Source organism: Taeniopygia guttata, chromosome 29 (genome assembly GCF_048771995.1).
Source record: "Taeniopygia guttata chromosome 29, bTaeGut7.mat, whole genome shotgun sequence".
Taxonomy (NCBI): Eukaryota; Metazoa; Chordata; class Aves; order Passeriformes; family Estrildidae; genus Taeniopygia; species Taeniopygia guttata.
The window spans coordinates 3,515,376-3,536,426 of record NC_133054.1 but is presented as its reverse complement, the minus strand read 5'-3'; the positions used below and the strand labels follow the sequence as shown (position 1 = coordinate 3,536,426).

Here is a 21,051-nt window from a genome sequence, read left to right as displayed (position 1 = left end):
GACCACGCGGAGTCCAGGGGGGATCCGGTGTGAGGGTCCTGCTCGGGTGCTCGGGGACCCCATGGAGAGCCAGGCAGGATCCGGTGTGAGGGTCCTGCTTGGGGACCCCATGGAGAACCAAGGGGGATCCGGTGTGAGGGTCCTGCTCGGGTGCTCGGGGACCCCATGGAGGTCTGGGGGGGGTCCGGTGTGAGGGTCCTGCTTGGGGACCCCATGGAGGTCTGGGGGGGGTCCGGTGTGAGGGTCCTGCTCGGGGACCCCATGGAGGTCCGGGGTGGGGTCCGGTGTGAGGGTCCTGCTCGGGGACCCCATGGAGGTCCCGAGGTGGCGTCCAGCAGGATGAAACAATTTGGGTTCCCGCTTAGGGATCCCGTGGGGGTCCAGGGGAAAGATTCCACCTGGGGTCCTGCTCGGTGACCCTCTGGGGATCCACAGGGGGGTTCAGCGTGGGGTCCTGCTCTGGGACCCCGTGGGGTCCAGTGGGAGGGCCTTTCATGCAGTTCTGCACAGGGAGTCCAGCGGGGGGGTCTAGAAGGAGGGTCCTGCGTGGGCGCATCCTCAGGGACACCACGGGGTTCAGCGCGGAGGTCTGGGCGCTTCTTGGGGCAGTAGAACCTGGGGTAGGCGGGATCCTGAGGGTGCAGGGTGGGATGCTGCTGGGAATGTCACGGGAGGCACCGTGGGGTGCCAAGGAGGGTTCCCAGGGATCACCCCAGGGATGATTTGGGGAGAAACCGGCGGGTTTTTCCCAGAGCAGAAGCAATGCCGCGCTCTGCGCTCCCCGACAGCCGCCACCACCCGCGGCCAAAGCCGCATTTGGGATTTAGCAGGAGGCAGGAGCTGGGCAGGGGTGGCCCCAGCCCCCGGGCCGGCTCCCAGCGGGGGCAGCCGGAGGGATTGAAATCGTTCCTGCGGGATCTCTGCTGCGCTGAGCTGGGACACAGAACAATTCCCGGAGGCAGCCGCGGTGGCTGCTGCGGACACATCGAAAGGCTCCGGCAGCTCCTCGGTGCGCCCCGGCGGGAGGCAGCGGGAATTTTCCAGCCGGAGTTGAGAGCTTTGCCCAAATGTTTGTTTAAAATTTGCCAAAAAAAATGAAAATCGTAACAATCCCGCTGGCGTTCCACCCAAACCTCCCGCCCACAGCCTGGCCTGAGGTTCCCAGGAGACAAGTTTGCTCCAGGAGCAGAGCTGCTCCGGGCTGGAAGCGCTGGGGAAACGATGGGATTGAGCCCACCACCGACCCTGAGTCACCAAACCACCGGGAACCAACAGGAACAGCCCGTCTTGTTCCCAAAATCTGGTAATGACTTGGCCCCTCGGCTGCAGCCACCCCAGACTGTTTTCCCGTTCCATCTCCTAGAGGAGCAGACAGGTTTTGCTTTAAAATTCCCCTTACTCTCATCCCTCTGCTGCCCACGTTTCCAGGATGGGGCTGGATTTTCCTGGGGACCACAGCAGGAGCTTCAGACAAAGCTGGGCATGAGGAAGGACAAGCCCAGATGGTGCCTCCCCCTCCCCACCTTGTCTGAGCCCGGGGGAACCCCAGGCCTCGGCAGATTTCCCCCTTGATCCGCTCACAACAGACTCATTTGCAGGAGGCTCTAATTAAGGAATTAGTAGGGGCAGTTCACGCAGCACCATTTACCCTCGGAGCAAACAGGATTTTGTAGGGGCATGGGGGGTGGTTTGCTGTGGGATTTATCTCTCCTTGAAGTGGGTCGATGTGGAGACTCTGAGATGCTCCAGGGAGATGCCCACTGTGCCCACCACACCCCCAGGGATGCTCGGAGGGGATCTCCAGGGTATTTCTTCTCTGTGACCCCTCCTGCTCTGTGCCTGTCTCCAGAGTGGGAGCCCCAAGTTCAGCTGCTCATCCCTGCATGGGTGGAAAATCCCACCTGCCGCCTCTTCATCTCACCTCCACTTTGCTGGTGGCACCTCCCGAGTGCTTGGTGGGTGTTGGAAGCTGCATATTCACTAAAAATGGGAATATTCAACATGAAAATGTTTTGACCAGGATTCCTAAGAGTTTATTCTAGCTGTAAGGGATGAGCCCCCCCCTCCCCAAACCCCTCTCTGAGGGACTGAGCTGTGCCCTGCAATTCCCACCCCTCCCAGTGAATTGAGATCGCAACACCTCACATGAATAAAACAAACTTTTAATAATGTACAGCAGAAATCGACAGCCTGGTTTTATATTAAACAAAAGATTTCCTATCTTACACCGTATGTACATTTGCATACTGAAGAGGTAAAGTGGCTAAGTGGCTATTTTCTTACAGTCCTTTGCTAAGAAAATGTACAAAACCAAACAAATCAAAGGGGCAGAGAAGTACCAAGAGTTCTGTCCTGCAGCCACGTACCGCTGATGGACCCCCCCCTCCTTGTCCTGCACCGGGCTCCCCTCGGAACTGCCTCGAATGCTGCTTTTGCCCAGAGCTGCTGCAACTTTTGGAGGCAGGCAGCGATTCCCCCGGCAGCTCGGCAAGCACTGGCGCCCCCGGGCACCGGTTTGCATGAAAAGTGCTGTGTAAATGCTACATGGTCAGCGTTCCTCCCGCTGGCTTTTCCCCATCTCTCCCGAAACAAGGCTTTCCCTAAAATCCTGCTGCCAGGGACGTGCCCTGGCCTCATCCCTTGCCCACCCCTGTTTGGTTTGGCGCTGAGGCAGGTGCAGTGTGGCTACAGTTGGAGGGGGCGAGTTCAGTGCGAGTTCCCGAGCCGCCCGTGGGCACCGGGATGGGAGAGCCAGGGAGAGCCTCAAGTACCCAGAGCTGTGCCACGGCCCCCCCGGCTGCCCCAGCTCCTGTTCCAACGGCCTGGGAGTTCCTCGGGGCTTGCAAGTGCCCTCCTTGGCTTCTGACAGTTTTAACTGGGTGAAATCTGCTTTTAGGGCTTGCAAGTGCTCCCCTCGGCTTCTCAGTGCAGGTTTAACTGGGTGAAATCTGCTTTTAGGGCTTGCAAGTGCCCCCCTTGGCTTCTAAGTGAGGGTTTAACTGGGTGAAATCTGCATTTAGGGCTTGCAAGTGCCCCCCTCTAAATGCAGGTTTAAGGGACACGTGCATGTGGGAACTTCTGGCTGAGATGTGACTCAGGACAAGCTGGGAAGGGACAGGGGATCCCCATCCCTGCTCCCACAGCAGATCCACGCTGCCAAAAACTCCTCGGGGGATGCAAAACGGCTCCTACCATGATTCAAAAACCACATTCCTCACTCTGTACAAGGTCACGGACACACAGGGAATCAGGAGAGAGGGACACATGGACAGGGACACAGACAGCAAGAACAGAGGGACTGAAATAAAAACAACCCTGGCAGCCAGAGCAGAGATGAAACCTCACCTTAGAGAGCAGGAGCAAGGTCAGAGTAGAAACAGTTCCAGTGTAAATCGAGCTGTGCATTTGGTTGTTTCTCTTTTTTTTTTTTTTTTCAGTGATTTCTTTACAAACCAACAGGTCAAGAGGTAATAATTAGAGATTGTTTTTCTGCTCTTAGAAAGAATTAACAATATTCAAAAAAGTTAAAATCCAGACCCTCCCAGAAAACAACAACAACAATAATAATAATAATAACAATAATAATTAAAAAAATAATAATCAAAACCACTCCAGTTAAAAGTTATGGCTTCAGAGTTCTCTACTACAGACACTGACCTCCACACCACGGCTCTTCCTGACTGCCAAAGTCATCAGGGCAGCCACAGCCCTCACTTCCAGAGTCTCTGCAGTCACCCCACCTCTCCCTCACCTGGATTCGGCATTGAATCAAAAGAAAACCCATGCAGATCCCCCCACCCCACACTGAGACACAGCCACTTCCACATTAGGAGATATTTATACACCTATATTAAAAAGATGGATGTTGATTTCCCAGCCCACACCTGCTGTCAGATCCTGCCCAGCACCTCTGGGAGGTGCAGAGCACCCCCAGCACTCAGATCACAGAATCACAGAATGAGCCAGGTTGGAAAAGACCGGTGAGATCATCAAGTCCAACCTATGACCTAACCTAACACCCCCTCATCAACTAAACCACGGCACTGAGTGCCATGACCAGTCATTTTCAGACATGTCCAGGGACAGTGACTCCTGCACCTCCCTGGGCAGACGATTCCAGCATCCAGTCCCTCTTTCAGTGAAGGAATTTCTTCTCATGTCCAACCTAAACTTCCCCTGGGGCAGCTTAAGGCTGTGTCCTCTTGTTCTGTCAGCGGTTGTCTAGGAGCAGAGACCAACCCCTCACCTGCCTACAACCACCTTGCAGGAGTTGGAGAGAGTGATAAGGTCTCCCCTGAGCCTCCTTTTTTCCAGGCTAAACAACTCCAGCTCCCTCAGTCGTTCCTCACAGGGCACCAGCCTCTTTGGATGCTCCAGGCCCTCAGTGTCCTTCCTAAACTGAGGGTCCAGAACTGGGCACAGCACTCGAGGTGCTGCCCAACCAGTGCTGAGTACAGAGATGACCTCTCTGCTCCTGCTGGCCACACTATTCCTGACCCAGGCCAGGAGCCACTGGCCTTCTCAGCCAGCAGGGCACACTGCTGGCTCATGTTGAGTCAGCTGCCAACCAGTACCCCCAGGTCCATTTCTGCCTGGCCACTGTCCAGCCACTCTGTCCCCAGCCTGCAGCACTGCATCATCAGGCCCCCAGAGACCTGCCGGGGTGCTGGAGCTGGGAATTGTGTTCCCAGGAGAACCGAGTCCTGCATTTCCCCACGTGCCAGCCACAGCGCCTGCTCCACCTCTGACACAATCAGCTCCCCACTACCCCGAATTACAAACCCCAGGGGCTCAGGACAAAAAAAACCTGGATTCCAGGAGTGATTCTCAGTTCCTTATTTGTTTCATCTTAAAAAAGGGAAAGGGTGGCAGTGAGGCAACCTGATGGGACGTTGTGGCAGCCGGCGGCGGGGTCAGCACGGCCGCGGCGCCCGTCGGGGAGCCGGGGCTCCGCTCTGCAGCAGCCTGTCCAAGCTCCACGACGCTCACGACTCAGCACGGAGAGCACCAGCGCAACAGCTCACGAACGGGACACTCGAGATTTGCACATGCACAGGAAGCACGGACAGAGATGAGCCACCCACAGGCAGACACCGCACGGCTATGGAGGAGATGACCAGGCACGGGGACACGCGCACCTTGCGCATGCAGACACCGGCGCGCCCCGACGGCCGTCAGGGCGCTCACTTGGACTTTTTCAAGCTTAAGAAAAGGAGGGAGAACGGTTTTGTGAAGCTGATCAACTGTTCCGGCTCAGCCTCTTGGAAGAGAGCACCATTTGTTTTGCTTTTTCTGCATTAACGTGCCAGTCCCTGGAAAAATCCTCGAGAGTACGGCAAGAAAACCTTCCCTTTCCCTTCCTGCTCCCGGCACCAAGCACCCGGGGCTGGCTCCGGCCCCACCAACGGGTGCTCAACGCACACTGAACTTTACAGGGATTTCCTTTACAGGAACAAAAAGTTACGATCATGGCTGAGATCCCTCGGATGAAGTCCCTCTCAAGTCTCCACGCTCTCAGGAGGTGATCACAAAAAGGTTTTGGATTGTTTCATACCCAAGCAGGGAAGAGAGCGGTTCCGTAGGCTCCGTCCCCCTGCCTAGCAGCCTGCAGGTCCCGCTGTCTGGTTGTAGCAGTAGGTTGGGCTGAAACACGAGGTAGGCCTCCATCACATATCTACTCTAGCACAGCATCTCCTGTGCAGTTTCCTCCTGCTGAGGCTCAGAGCCTAAATTTTCACATCTTCCTGGACGCTGAGCTGGGAGAGGGTTTTCTTAATGCGGAGGGCAGTGAGCCGAGCTGCTCCGTTGGCGTACCAGCACTCTCGCATCATCTTGCCCATCACCCGTAGTGCCTGGGCAAGAAACAACAGAAATGTCAGCGCTCTGCTCTTCCCCTGAGCCCACGAGGGTCTGCCAGGCTGCTGCTCTGTCTGGGCACTGACACAGCCTCCACATCCCCCAAAATCAGAGCGTATCTTACAGTACTTGTTACCTCATCCTGGGAGAAATCATGGAAAGGTTTGAGTTGGAAGAGACCCTAAAGCCCATCTCACTCCACCTTCCACTATCCCACGTTGCTCCAAGCCCCCTCCAACCTTGGACACTCCCAGGAAAGAGGCAGCCCCAGCTTCTCTGGGCAGCCTATGCCAGGGCCTCACCACCCTCACAAGGAAGAATTTCTTCCCAATATCCCATCTAACCCTGCCTTCTGGCATTGGGAATCCATTCTCTCTTGTCCTGGAACTCCTTGTAAAGATTCTCCCCCTCTTCTTTATTGCAGACTCCCTTCAAATACTGGAAGACCACAATCAGGTCACCCCAAAGCTTCTGTTCTCCAGGCTGGACAATCCCAATTCTCTCAGCCTTTCCTCAGAGGAGGGGAAGGGGACACAGAGATGAAAGCAGACCTTACCTCGTAGCTCTGCCACCAGTTTGGGATGTTTGGCCGTAATTTCTGGTCACACACAACCTTCCGCATCTCCTCAATTGAAGGATCAGAGGGTACAAGGTCATAGTAGGGAAGCTGATACTCCTCATGGATACCTGAAAGGCAGAGCAGGGAAAATCAAATTCCTGGGAAGAGGGAGCGTGGCCACTGTGCTTGCTAAAGGCAGACGGATAGAGCTTTGGGCTCCATGACTCACTGCTGAGATGCGTCAACACTTTGCAGTTATTTAGAACAGAAATGAAGAATCTGGAATTGGAGTTCACAAGAAAAATTCAGGGAAATAAAATGCAGCTGCCTAAACTGGAACGGAGTCAGCAGGCTGGGATCAACACCTCCCAGCAAGGCGCCAGGGTCACTGAACCTCCGTGGCAGCGGGACTGTCACACGTGGGATGATGCTGCAGCTGCACGTGCCGAGACATTTATACTGATCTGGGGGAGTTCCCCACCAACCAGCACCACCACTTCCTGAAAATCCATCCAAGGAACATCAGCCACCGCTGGGAGCACCAACACCCTTGACCCAATACTGCCTGGGCTTAGCAGCAGTCGTGGGTCACTTTTGTTACCTCCATTGGTGACAACACACAGGGACATGACCTCCCACAGCCCTGCTCGCCCTCAAACCTCCCAAACACCTGATCAGTGGAACCCCCTGGCTGGGAGAGCCAGGAGCAAGCCTGGCCACTGGCCCTGGCACACACAGGACTTTACCTCCTGCGTTGCACCTTCGGGCAATCTCCCAGTAGACCAAGCCCAAGGCGTAGATATCAGCACATTTAAACGAATCAAAATGCTTCATGTTGATGGTTTCATCCAAGACTTCTGGGGCCATGTATCTGCACAGAGAAAGGAAAAACATTTTCATTCTGAGAGGGAATTCTCTGGAAGACCGTAAATGATCAGTTTTCCCACACAGCACTTCACAGCAGAAAAAGCTCTGCTTGGCACAGCCACTATCAGAACAGAACTGGGCCCCGTGATCTAAGAGAGTGAAGAAAATAACTCAGGAACAACAGCAAGCTGGGAAAACAGGTAGAAATGTCTCAAAACTACATCAGGCTCCCACCAGAAGGTCCCAAAGGCTTTAGTGAGGCCAGGCTTGTTGCTATGTATTAAATGAGCTCCTGGTGCCAGGTTTACAGGGCTGTCCCCTCCCAGCATGGTGACACCTGGAACATCCCTTTGGCATCAACTCAGGCACAAAACTGACGCTGCAAGACACTGGGAAACGCTAAATTTAGAGAATTCCCCCAGTGCTGAACCTGCAGCTCAGGCATTTGCAGCCACCCAAATGTCTGCACGTGCATTTTCCTACCGTTTGGTTCCAACCCTTTGGTTCGGTGCGATGTCGATCGTGTCTGTGACGGAGTCGTGCCGGACGGCCAGGCCGAGGTCAGCGATGGCACACGTGCCGTTCTTCTTCACCAAAATATTCTTGGATTTCAGGTCTCTGTGAGCAATCCCAGGTTTTCCTACCAGGCAAAATAAAAAGCAGCAAGGGTCAAGCTGGGGAAATCCATTTGTCGAACTGGCACAGAGGCAGGACTGGATTTCAGGGCGTTAAACCCGCTGTTGCAACACTTTTTCCTGTTTAGCTTCATAAGGAATGGAGCAGGGAAAGGCTCCAATCGTGTTTTGGAAGCGCCACTGATGCAGTGGCACCCAGAGGCCTCAAGAGGGATGTAAACTCCACATCCCAGCATAGGCTCCGACGTCAGGAGTCTGTGATTCTGCCTCTGCCTGTGCTCACATCCCACCCAGGCAGCGCCAATTTTAGGATGGGATGTGAAATGGTGATATAACTCCTGGGAGCGAGCGCCAGGTTAACCCACTTCGCAGCCAGCCAAAGCAATCGCTCTATTTCTGGTCGATAACCACCAGATGAAGCCAGGCTGACTCAGGCAGGGTTTGCTGCACCGCACACCAGCTCCCTTCAGCAATCCTGTTTTAACCTCCCCTCAAGAATCCCCAACGCCTTTCCCAATTTAGCTTTTACCCTGAGTGCCCACGATCTCCATATGCAGGTGGGCCAGCCCGCTGGCAGCAGACAGGGCGAGCTTGATCATGCCCTCAATAGTCACCGTGTAGCGATTCAGGTAGTCAAAGAGAGACCCGTGCTCGTGGTAGTCAGAGACGAGCCACAGCTGAGTCCATGTCCCATTATCTGCAACGGGAAAGAGATGGAGCTCAGGCAGATCCAGTGAAGGGATGGCCACCGAGCATCCCACACGTTTTTGGGACAGAGCAGAGCTGCTGCGTAAGGCTGCAGCTCAACAAGGGCAAGTAAGAAATGGCTCAAATCAGCCATAGAGTGGCCAGCAGGACCAGAGCAGCAACTTTCTCCCAGTGCAAGGCACTGGTGAGGCAGCAGCTTGAATCCTGGAGTCAGTTTTGGGCAGTGTAGAGGCCCAGAGAAGACAACTTAATCAGCTTCAGTCCCCCATGACAAGAAAGATGTGGAGGTGCTGGAGTGTGACCAGAGATGGGCAGTGGAGCTGGGGAAGGGTATGGATAACTTCTGAAGAGCACTTGAGTGAACTGGAGGGCTCAACCTGAAGAAAAGGAGGCTCAGGGGTGACCTTCTCATGCTGTTCAACTTCTTGACAGGAGGATGGAGCAAGGTGGGGTAACAAGCAACAGCTGGAAATGGCCTAAAGTCACACCAGGGAAGGTTTAGATTGGATATCGGAGAAAACTCCTTGGAAAGGGTGGTGAGGCACTGGAACTGGGTGCACAGTGGTGAAGCCTCTGCTCTCAGACCCGAGGCACTTCTCACCTTTGTTATCTGCAGCAATGAATCCCAGGATGTTCTCATGCCGCAGCATCACGGTTTGGTAGATCTCTGCCTCCCTGAACCAGGAACGCTCCTCACGAGACGAGAAGATCTTCACAGCCACGTCACCTCCACGCCACCTGCCCCGCCACACCTCCCCGAAGCGGCCTTTGCCGATGATCTCCTGAAGGACAATTGTCCGAGCCACGGTCCGCTGGACAAACAGAGGCAAGCCTGGGGACCAGGAATGGAAGAAATGAATCCCTGCGGTAGCAGAAAACCTCCTGAAACCCCAGAGGCTGAAGAATGTCCTCAAACCCAGCAGGCTCTACATTAGATAACAACTAGGAGCCTGAGCAAGACCCAAAGCAAGAAATGGTGGCAGCTCCTGTGTGGGATGTGCCACTGCTTGGGCAGCACCTGCATCTTGCTTTGAAGCAGAGATCCAGCCTGGAGCAGTGGGGGAACTTCTGCTCCACGACAGATGAAAGGAACTGCAGCCTCAATATGCAAAGAATGGAATTGGATGAAGTCAGTTTCTGCTAAAAAGCAGAAACTCCCCCAAATTTCTGTTAAGAAAGGAGTCCCAACATCGCTGCCATTGCTTACAGAAAGCACCGAGCTCACCTGCCCACAGCATGCATAGAAGAGATCCCAAGTATTTTATATACAGCAACAGATGTGCTGCTGAAGGTTTATTCCCTGGTCAAATACCAGGTTGTGACATTCTCTGCCTCTCTGGATTTTCCTACAGATTCCATCTGCTGCAGAATTCCTTTTATGTTTTAACCCCTCCTAGTTCAAAGCCACCACTAAATGGTGACTTTCCATCTATTCTGGGGATTCCTTTTAAGTGCTACAGAAGCAAACATTGCACATTATCCACCTGGGAAGACCCAAGGGTTCTTTGGGATGAAATGGGCTGTGCAAATGCACTATTTGCACTGTAAAATGTTGATGTGCTGGGATCTTCCCCATTTTCCTGCAGCTTTGATGCAGGTGCTGCCCTGCATTCTCCTCTGAAAGCCAACAATGCACAGGTTAGCAGTTAATGGCTGTTTCCAACCCAAATCCCGTTCCCAAGGCTAAACTGGGAACAGATGCAGCTGTTTGCTCTTGCAGTTAAGGAGGAGTTTAACTACTGCTCTTACCTGAACAGACATGAGACCACCACACAACTGAATTTAAACATTCCTCCAAGTTACTCCTGACAGACCCCCTGAACAGGCTCCGAGGCAGCAGCCTCGCTGCCCTGCCAAAGCTGTGGCAACCACTAGCCCAAAGAGACAACTACAAGTTCTCACTGGTCACGTCCCTCCGTCTCGCAATACCTGAGCCAGAGCCGGAGGTGGAGAGATCATAGACCAGATCCTGCAAGGTCTTGTCCTTGGAAAGGCACATTTCACAAGAAGGATCTTCCATGTCCAGCCGCTGGCGGTTGTGATAGACCCGTTGGTGGTGATGGAACACGAAGACCACGATGATCATGACAACAAACACAAGGAACACGGGCCCGGCAATCACCGCCACCAGCTCCACGGGACCCCAGCTTGACGGGGGCTCATTGTCTTTCAGGTGGCCTTGGGAGGAAAGGGAGGAGAAAAACAGACATTTTGAGAGAATTACCCTTGCTTTGAGGACTTTGTGTGTTTTACTGTTCTCTCAGAGCCTGGAAAATTTTAGCCTGGGGACACATCAAACAGTATTAAGGTGGGGCTGATCATCAGGCAGGCAAAATGCAGCTGAAACCCCAAAAAGAAAATGGAGCTGCAATTGTGGGATCAGGGATTGTGGGCTGTTCATTCACTCTTTTAGACAGGAGTGTGTTCTGGGCTGATTTTCCAGAACAGCCTGCAGTTCACCTTCCACTTGAACGCAACCAGTCAGCCAGGGCTCCCTGCTCCCTCTTTCCTTTCGCCCTGCAACAGCCAGTGAACTTGTACCTGACAGCAATTATTTGTTGTTTTGAGCACAGATGAGACCTCCCCACTGCTCCCAAGGAAAATGACTCTGCAGTCTTCCCAGCACCCACTAAAAACCAGCCCAAAACAGAAAGTAGGAGGTGTGAGGAAGCACCACATGCCCTCTCTGTCCCAGGGATGAGAAGCAGAAGTTTCCCACGCCCTCACTCAGAGGCAGGGCTGCTTCCCTTGTGTTCTGAACACAGGCACCTTCCTCCCCACACACTTTGCTCTGAAGCTGCTGCAGTGTTCCTCTACTTGTGCTCAGCACTAAAAAGATTTGGAATCTTGGAAGGAAAGCAACACCAGCTGATAAAGGCAGGGCCAGCTCAGTGACAAAGGGAACATACACATTCCCATTTGAATTTGAAGTAGTTTGTTATTTCCACTTTACAGATGAAGGAAATAAATCCAGTGCTCAAGTTCATGCAGCAACTGAAGGGAAGAAGTGAAAACAGGGCCGAGAACTCCAAATTGCCAATCCCAAACAGATAGCTCCTCTCCTCCCACTTCAAACACATGATTTATCTGACTCTCTACTTACCACTGGGAACCATTAAATCAATTTTGTTGCAAAAATCGGAGTAGCAGCAGTGAGTATTACGCAGATCCTCTGAACTCAGACAATAGAAGGGTTTCCCAGCAGGAATCAATTTTGCCTCAGGAATGCAGGTCCGAACGTGGTGTTTGACACCATCCAGGTTGAATACTGAGACCATGCAGGCACCGTCCGTCTCACACGTGGAGTTGGCTTGTTTGCAGTCAGAGCACAGACATGTCAAAGCTGAAATCAAAACAAGATCAACCCCTTAAAACCCACAGAGAGCAGATGCTTGAACGAGAGGAAACCTTCTTTAAATTCTCCATTTCAGAAGGGCAGCTCTCAAGCCCTGGAAGAACCGGCTCTGCAAACAACACAAGTCATACTCTGTATTCCAGACCTGCAAGAATCCAATTTCGGCATGAAACAGACTGTGGAGGCAGAGGAGCCTTTCCAGGAGGTGCCTGTCCAGGCAGCCCTTTGCCTGCCCCTGTTGCAATCACCACCAGCCATGACCCAAGTCATGCCTGCAAACCGGGCGAGATCTGACCGAGATCCTCTCCCAGCCCAACCTCGGGTCAGACTCAACCCAAAAAGCAGCAATTACTCAAACTGACTGACCTGACTCCACCTGGGCTGACTGTCCAGGCTCCCTGCAGCTGCCTAATGTGGGCTGGCAAGGGACAACCACCCCAGCTCACAGAGACAAGGAGCAGCTGGCAGAGGCCAAACCAACCCCACGAGCCAAGCGTGCACACCCAGCTAGATCAGCCACTTATTTAATAACTGCTTTCCTGATCCGAGACACTACCTTGGGTCAAATAAATTCCTGGCTTTTTGCCTGCTCTCCACAAAGATTATTTGGATAAAGAGAAGGAGAAACTCTGAGGCAGATTCCCACATTTTTCCACCTCCCAGCTGTCATTGTAGTTTTCTCAAGCTGCCTGAAAAACTATAAGCAAATCCCCAGGCCTTGCCATCCTTGGGAACAAAGAGGAATCCAACAATGTCAAGAAGAAGGGTGGGGCTTGTTTAGCAGCAGGCTGGGTTTTCACCAGCTTTCATCAGCTCTCCCAGCCTTCCCAGAGGGAATCCAAAACATGTCCTTACCCGCTGCAGAAATGGGCTTTCAGGTAGGGAGGGTGTGAAGAGGGGTTTGAAAAGATACAAGTGCCACAGTTAACTCTGGCCAGGCTGATCTAAATCCTCTCAGTGTGAAGTCACACACAAAGTCACCCTCCACACTTGTGGTGTGGGGCCATTTTACCCTAAGCTTAATGAAAAACAAGCTGGTCCTGATTTACTCAGGGCTCCTTTAGGAGGAAGACACCCATTAGCCCTTATCCCAGAGACCTGGGTAAATCAATCAGGCTAATTGCATTACTATTCACTTAATTCTCTCTGGACGCTGCTCCTCCTTTTCCAGCTGCTGTTGTGAGCTGTTTCAGATGGGCTGAATGTGGGTGCTGGTTAGTTTGGAATCAACAGATTCAAAACTGCAGTGAAAAGCCAGTGACAAGAGCCAAGGGAACGTCTGGAGCTGTGTCAGGAGAGGTTTGGGATGGGCATCAGGGAAAGGTTCTTCCCCCAGAGGGTGCTGGCACTGCCCAGGCTCCCCAGGGAAGGGGCACAGCCCCGAGGCTGCCACAGCTCCAGGAGTGTTTGGACAGCGCTGCCAGGGATGCCCAGAGTGAGATTTTGGGATGTCTGCACAAGACCAGGAATTGGACTGGATGATTCTGGTGGACCCTTTCCAACTCAGGATATTTCATGATTCTGTAACTGATCAAAAGCTGTTGAGTGAGACACCTTTAAAAAGCATCTCGAGTAAATGGAGCTAATTACCAGGTGCTCAGCACAGGCATGGGACAGAAAACGGACAGGGAAGACTTTCAGACTGATCTGTGTTGAGAAGGGTGGAGAACATCCATAGATTCTGAAGATTTTGAGAGGAAATGTTATAATAAAAGGAAAAAAAAAAACCTTCACTAACATGCACTTCGAACAGCTCCAAGATCAGTGTTCTCCCATGGTCAGCAGAGTGCAGAAAAGACAATTCTGAAAAATACATACACTTGAGAGAACAAAGGTTGGTGATAAAGGATGTTTTATGGAAATCTGAGATGCCAAAGAGCACCCAGGGCACATTCCTGCCTTCATGTCTACTTAAAAGGAAATGGTCTTTTAAAGCATCTCCCTTATTACTTATCAAAAGCTCGAGGTACAAATTAAAAACATTTAACCCACACACATTTCACTATGTAGGTTCTTTTCAGTTTGATTTAGATACAACAAAACTGAACTTTGTTCCTGTTAGACTCATTTTTGAGGTCTCAATTCCAAGATTTAGGCTGTGGCAGTTTTGCTTCCAGAAGCTACAAAGCAAACAAAACACTTCAATGCACTAATAAAACTGGTTTTGTAAACTTCTGAGTGAATTATCTGGTCTGAAACTGAGCATGCCTTTGAGAGTGAAAGCAGAGAGGCAGGTCGTGTCTGCTCAGTCTCATCTGTAGGATTAAAAAACAACCAAAAAAATCAGTTTACCTGCAAGGTATGATACCAGAGCCCCAGCTTGGAGACAGAGTGAGATCCTTATCTGCTCTGTGCAGAAAACTAAAATTTCCTGCTGAAGGAGGAGGATGCCCCATGGCTTCACCTCACCCTGTTTCTCCTCTGAGACAACTGCTCTTTTTAAACTGTAATTCTTATGTTTGCACCTCAAAAATCCCCAGGGTCAGAGAGCAGCTAGAACAAAGAGAATGGAGCCTTCAGCACATGACTGTCCTTCTCTCCACCTCTCATCACAGACCCTTGAGGGGCTTTCCAGGTATTGTTGGCCAGAACCTCCAGGCTGCAGGCAGGAACGCTCCAATTTTCTGTGTGTGCCAGGGAGGAAAGGCCTGTCTGCACCGGGGCTCACTGGGAAGCTCCTGGCAAAGAGAATTACAGAGCAACTCATGCGGGTCCAGTAACTCCAGTTTGCTTAACCAGAAATGCAAATTCTTCCATCAGAAACTTATCAGAAGCCAGGAAAAAGCAACTGTTGTTTGCCCTTGGGTGGGTGACAGAAGGTGGGCAGGGAAGCAGAGCCCCCCGCTGGTATCTCCTGGGTGCTCTCGAGAGCAGCCGGGGCAAAGCAGGAGACAGGAGTGGCTAAAAGGATTTTTCATGCCAACAGCATTCTTTTTCCTTCGGGAAGAAAAGCTCCTATTGAGCCAAACGTATAATCTACTTAATAAAAAAACCGCCTGGGCTGAAGGAAATGGATGGGGTGAAGGGAAACAAAGAGCAGTTCCCAGAGCTGGGGCTGGGGTGGCATGTTCCCCCCTCGCAGAGCGCCCGGGGATGCGTCTGCATGGAAGGTGCTGGAGCTGGAGCAGAGCCTCGATCTGCTCCCCACACCAACACCCCGAGCCCGGCCCAGCCCTCCAGAGACACTGCCTGAACAAGCCCAACATTCAGCTGCACATCCTGTGCATGAAAAGCTTTGTTCTCACTGGAGGGATGGAGCAGGTTGGAGCGAACCTTGCTGAGATTCGATCCGAGGCTGGGCCCCACTGCTCTTCCTCAAAACCGCAGAGGTCACTCAGCATTGACAATAAACAAAAAATTATTTGTTTATTGGCAGTTCTGAGTGACCTCTCCTTGATCTTCCACTATCCCAGCCCAGGGTTTGACTCCTTCAAGCCCAAGAGCTGGTTCTGCTCCCCACGAGGTTGCCAGGTCACAGTCCCAGCTCTGAAAGGATGCTGGGGCACAGAGGTGTCCATATCCCCCTGCATCAACCACAGAAAAAAGGAAAAAAGCAAAGGCTGGCTCTCTCCCTCCAAATCCCCCCATTAAAAGCAACCTGCATTCCCAAAATGGATCCAAACAAACAGGTGGGGGGCTGTAGATTTGAGCTCTGTGCTCCAGGGAGACTCAAACACTGAGCTCTGACAGGCAAAGAACATTTCTCCTCCTTTCCCAGCAACTCTCTGAGCTCATTTTGCACGTATTTATTCTCACACGGAGTTGCATGTGTCAAGATGTCTCTGCAGCTAGACAGAGGAAAGTTTCACAGCAGAATCTCCTGCAATGGTGTTAACCACCTTTTGGAATACATTTTCCAGCATCTCCCGAAGCTGTGCCTAAGAAAGATGCCATTTTCTCAGGGCTGAAATCTACCTGATCAATATGTATGAGGATAATTAACCTGAAGATGATCATTGGTAAAATTGCCAATAACCACCCACATATTTACCAGATAAACAGATTTTTGCAGGGATTGTAGCTGCTGTTCTTTTTCAACCATTTGAATCGAGGCTGGAAGAATGATTCCCCTGACTTTGAGCCTTTCCAAGGCTCTGGAACAGGAGCTGCAGCTGATTGTGTCTTTGTGCAGCACCAAACTTAATGAGCCCCACTCTGGGAGCACCAGTTTCATGCTACAGCAGCATAATGTTAGCAACAGAAACGGGGAACAATTGGCTCTGTAGCTCTGCTGCTTCTTCGGATGCTTTAATGAAGAGGGACGTGTGTAAACATGCTTGGAAGAAAGAAATACCTGTCAGTGTCTGGCTCTGTGCTGTGCCAAAATAAAGAGCAGCCTGTATCACACACGGTTAGGAACAATATCCATTCCCTCGTGGTGAGGGAGCTGAGGTGTGTCCACGAGTCCCTGTGTGCTCCTTGTTCAGCTGGATAATGGAACAGAGCTCCAAGGAAACAACCAGCTCCCTTTCCCAGAGGCAATGATGAGGGGATACTGAGCCATCTGATGAAGGCTTTAAAGAATCAAGATTTACTTTCCATTATATTACCAAGGAATCCTGGAATGGCTTGAGTTGGAAGGGACCTTAAAATTAATTTTGTTCCACCCCACTGCCATGGGCAGGGACACCTTCCACTATCTCAGGTTGCTCCAAGCCCCCTCCAACCTGGCCTTGGACATTCCCACAGAAGGGGCAGCTCCAGCTTCTCTGGGCATCCTGTGCCAGGGCCTCACCACCCTCAGAGGGAGAAACTCCTTCCCAATATCCCACCTAACCCTGCCCTCTGGCAGTGGGATGCCATTCCCTCTTGTCCTGGCCCTTGTAAAGAGCTTCTCCATCTTTCTTGCAGACTCCCTTCAAGTACTGGAAGGCCACAATCAGGTCACCCCAAAGCTTCTGTTCTCCAGGCTTGACAATCCCAATTCTCCCATCCTCTCCTCACAGGAGAGGTGTTCCATCCCTGTGCTCACCTTGATGGCCCTTCATACTCATATTCACCCTGACTGCTGTGCTGCTTGCTGTCCCCAACAGGGATCCCTCTATCCCTTGCTGGGACACATTCGAGTCCAAAGTGACTCCCCAGGTGTCCCCTCCAAACACCAGAGCCAGCTCACCTGCACCCACTGCCTCCAAAATCCAATGTTAGCCACTTCTGGATGCTGTCACTGCCCGTTTCCTTATGAAGGAGCTGGAGAAAGGAGCAGGGATCTGCCCTTCCATAGATACAGCACCACCACCTCGAGCACCTTCCCTACATCTCACTTCCTCTCCAATTTCTCCTCCTGTTCTGGATCAAAACATTTCTCTTTTGCTTCTTGCTGGTGCTTATGATATCTACTGACCCACTGCTGCTACGTGAAATGGAGTTAAAATTAGCTGCAAAGCACTATGAAAAACAAAGCACTTTAAAGCAAGTCATCCAGAAACTAAGCATTATCCTGGGATATTTCAAGTTGGAAGTAAGAGTCTCAACTTCTTTGAGTTGGCTGCAGTCCCCTGGCACAGGCTGGACCTGACGTGAAGGCAGAACGGCTGACCAGAAAACACACGAAATGGAAAAAAAAAAAAAAAAGAAAGAAAAAAAGGCAGGAAGAATGTGGCTTTAAAGTGCAGAACTCTCCCTGCATCTACTCCAGGAACACAAAAGAGCTTCTGAATGAATTGTAAATAAGGAATTGAGAGGAGTCTCATCATTAAGAGGTTAATTAGAAGAAGCCTTGATGTTTCTGCTGTTGCTCTTCCACCTAGAACACGGACACACAGCTCCCCATTCCCTCTCTGGGCTCTGGTCTGACACCTATTTTGTGTTTTAATTTGCCAGAAAACCAGTTTAGGAGCCAACAGACCACACACACTGGTGCTGGGGAAGAACAGCCTGCACACCTGATGCCCAGGTTTATCAAGGTTCCAAGACTTCAGACCCATCCTGGCTTCTCTCAGGCAATTGGCTTTTCCAGAGTGGAAATACATTGTTTAACATGTGGTCTACATTCCCACATCCAGCAATCCACACTTCCAAGAAGGCCACAAAAAGGCAGCAAGACTTTATCGAGGGGATTTAAAGTGCAGAGAAGGCTCTTCTTCTGCTGAAAAGAAATAAATAAACAGCGGTGCACAAGAGAAGCACAGGGCAGCTGAGAGCCAGGGGCTTAAATAAGGAGGACAAAGGAACTCCCACTCAGCATTTCATCCCTGTAAAACCCTCCCGGAGGAGCAATCCCTGCCTGCTCTGCTCAGGGCAGGACACATTCCCCCTGTCACCACCCAGTGAACTTTGCTTGCTGCTAAGAGAACTGACGTTTGACTCCGCTCCTTTCGCAACAGCCATTTCCGGAGCATCCACTCCTGGCAGCTTATCCAGGGGAAAGAAAAAAACAACCCAAGCTGTCTGGCCAAGGAGCTGGACGAGTTCAGGAATGCTTGTTGGACACTGTTTTGAATTTCCAGTTAGAGAAAAGCTTTCTTGGAAAGTTGTAGGATATAACTGAAGGACCACGCAGAGTTTGCCTGATTTAACTGGGTAAATATTTGAAGCAGGTGTTAATAATAAAATCTGCTGCCCCAGAATTATTCCCCAGGGTGAGTTTTTTATTTATTTCAAGCAAAGCCGACCTGCAACACCCCTCTGCAAAGGAGCCTTGATTATTTTCCTTTTTTTTTCTTTTTTTAAGAAGGGGCTGGGGAAGTGCTGTCTGCACTGTTTACTGGCACGCAGAGGTTCCCGGCTCCCCAGCACTGCAGAAATTCAGATGTTTTCCCAGCCCTTCCCGAAATAAGCAGCTGTTAAATCTCCAGTATGAGGCACAATAGCGAGGGCAGCCCCGGCATACCAAACGTGCATGATGGCTGCTGGAGCAGAGGACAATTCCCAGGGTGATCCCTGCCATCCTGCACCTCATTCCATGAGTGCAACTCCCTCCAGCCCAGGCTGAGCTCACACCTTGCACTGAATGAAACCGCTCAGCACACACTGAGCGGAAACAATAGCCATTCACATAGAGCCCAAAATCAAAGGCACCGCGAGTCGCCAAGTTTCCAGGGGATTTGTACAGTCAATTGGTCCTTTCCTGTTTGTTAATTATGATTTTTTTTTTAATAAACACCAGCTTTTACCTAAGCGAAAGCCTGAGAACAGCCGTGCCATGGGTCTCATCTGATCCTGCTCTGCCACTTATCACAGAGGAGCTGAAACACCCTTGTAAGGCTGGGTTTTACCTGAGGTTACAGCAAAACTCTCCTCCCAAAAGCACATTTCTATTCTCAAATTCCCAGAACTCCCAGGTAAACCTTCACCTGCTGCCCAGGTGAGGTTTGAAGCCATTTTCTGTGCTCTAACAAGCCCAGATCCGCACACACACACACAGTTATTACCCTCCGACTGTCAGGTGGGAATGCAGAACACAAACGCTGAGAGGCTGGGGAGGAGAAAAATATTCCACAGTGGAACCTGTCAGAACAGGTACCCGAGTTACACAACAGTGATCATCCCGATGGCCTCAGAGCTGGACTGCTCTGGGAAGCCCTGGACACCGGAGGCAGCGGCCACCAGCCTGTCCTCTGTCCCCACGAGATGCTCGGGCAGGTTTTTCCTCTGAGGAAAAGGGCCCAGTTCACCCCAAATCAATTTCCTTCCTAAAACTGGAGCTGAGATCCTCTGCTTGCCTCAAGCCTGCAGCAGAGGCCTCCTGCTCCTCCCAAACCCAGAGCTGAGACCCCTCATTCTTCCCCCATGAGCAGCAGAACCAGGCCAGGGAAAGGAAAAGGATCAACACGGAACAAACAACCAACACAAAGAGTTTTTCCTCCCTCCAAACAAATATTTACAGTTGTTCCAGTCCAGAAGCTCAGGGTATGGAAAGGTTTCCTTAAAAGCCCAAAGTGCAGATGTTACAGACACACTGCCACCTCTAGGGCACGAGGGGCTGCCCATTTCACCCCGGCATGGGCCACAGGACAATGGGAAGAGGCCACAAAGTCCAGAAGTTTCACAACAACACGGTGGCACTTCCCACCTTGGGCTGATCCACACCTCCACGACAAGCCCAGAAAACACCTCTGAGACCCCCAAGTCCATCCTCTGTGAAACCCATAAATCCCAATTTCCATCGTGGTCTCCCAAAACCAGGCTGAAGGCTCTCAGATCTCCTTCCAAGGTGAGCACAGGCCTCTTCAGAGCATCCCCCGCCACCGGGAGCCAACCCCAGCCCCGATTGCTGCTGCCTCCTCTCCCCAACACATCTCCATCCCCTCTGTGGGGGAAAACCCCAAAGCAGCTCGGCTTCACACAAACCACACACCCCTGGCCAAGCCTGAACCCCCTAAACATCCAACACACGTCCTTGATGCCTTCAGAGCCCCCCCTGCTTCCAGAACCCCTAACCCCATGGATCCCACCCCCAAATCCTTCTCTTCACCCTGAAACACCCACACCTATCCACGCCCCAAACCCCTCTGGGGCCTCCTCACAGCCTTGGGGGCACCTCCAGGCCCCTCCAACCCTCTCCCCACCCCAGTCCTTTTCGGCACCCTGGAACAGCCACCCCTGTATCCCACCGCCCCCAAACTCCTCAGGGCCTCTCACACCCCCAGCCCTCCCTCACCCCCTTTCCCCCGCCCCAGGCCCGTCCAAAATCCCCCTCGGCCTCACCCCTCACAGCCGCCCGCTGCCCCAGGCCCGGGCAGGCCCCCCGGCATCGCCTCCCTCCCGGCTCCCTCCATCGTCCCTCGCTCCCCCTCACGACCCCTCCCCGGCCCTGCCCGCTCCCCTCACGGCGGGGGCGGGGGCGCCGCCATGTTGTGCCCGGTGCGGGCCGGGTCCGGCGCCGCCGCTCACTCACCGCGGGCCCCGCCGAGCGGCCCGGCCAGGAGCAGGAGCAGCAGGAGCGGGAGGGCGGCGGGGCGCGGCGGGGAGCGGCGGGCGGCGGGAGGGCCCGCGGGGCGGCGGGCGGCCCGGACGGCCATGGCGGGGACGCGCCGCGGCCTCGGAGCGGAGCGGCCGCAGCGCCGGCGGGCGGGGGAGCGGGGGCGGGGCCAGGGGAGGGGCGGGGCCAGGGGAGGGGCGGGGCCGAC

At 52.6% G+C, this 21,051-nt stretch overlaps 1 protein-coding gene and 1 long non-coding RNA gene across 2 annotated transcripts; one reads left to right on the top strand and one right to left on the bottom strand.

Annotated features, from left to right (window-relative positions):
• The first annotated feature begins 166 nt into the window (after positions 1-166).
• LOC140680869 (uncharacterized) lies at positions 167-3,104 on the top strand. Its single transcript, XR_012052249.1, has 2 exons — positions 167-2,868; positions 2,993-3,104. It is a non-coding gene; the product is annotated as an uncharacterized lncRNA (long non-coding RNA).
• ACVR1B (activin A receptor type 1B) lies at positions 2,147-20,992 on the bottom strand. The gene is made up of 9 exons (XM_030259451.4): positions 20,820-20,992; positions 11,729-11,968; positions 10,555-10,803; positions 9,227-9,457; positions 8,447-8,614; positions 7,766-7,922; positions 7,162-7,286; positions 6,413-6,543; positions 2,147-5,852 (listed from the first exon to the last, which is right to left on the bottom strand). Exons 1-9 carry the CDS (start codon positions 20,941-20,943, stop codon positions 5,727-5,729), a joined length of 1,551 nt encoding a protein of 516 aa, XP_030115311.2. The 5' UTR covers positions 20,944-20,992; the 3' UTR covers positions 2,147-5,726.
• Positions 20,993-21,051: the final 59 nt, after the last annotated feature.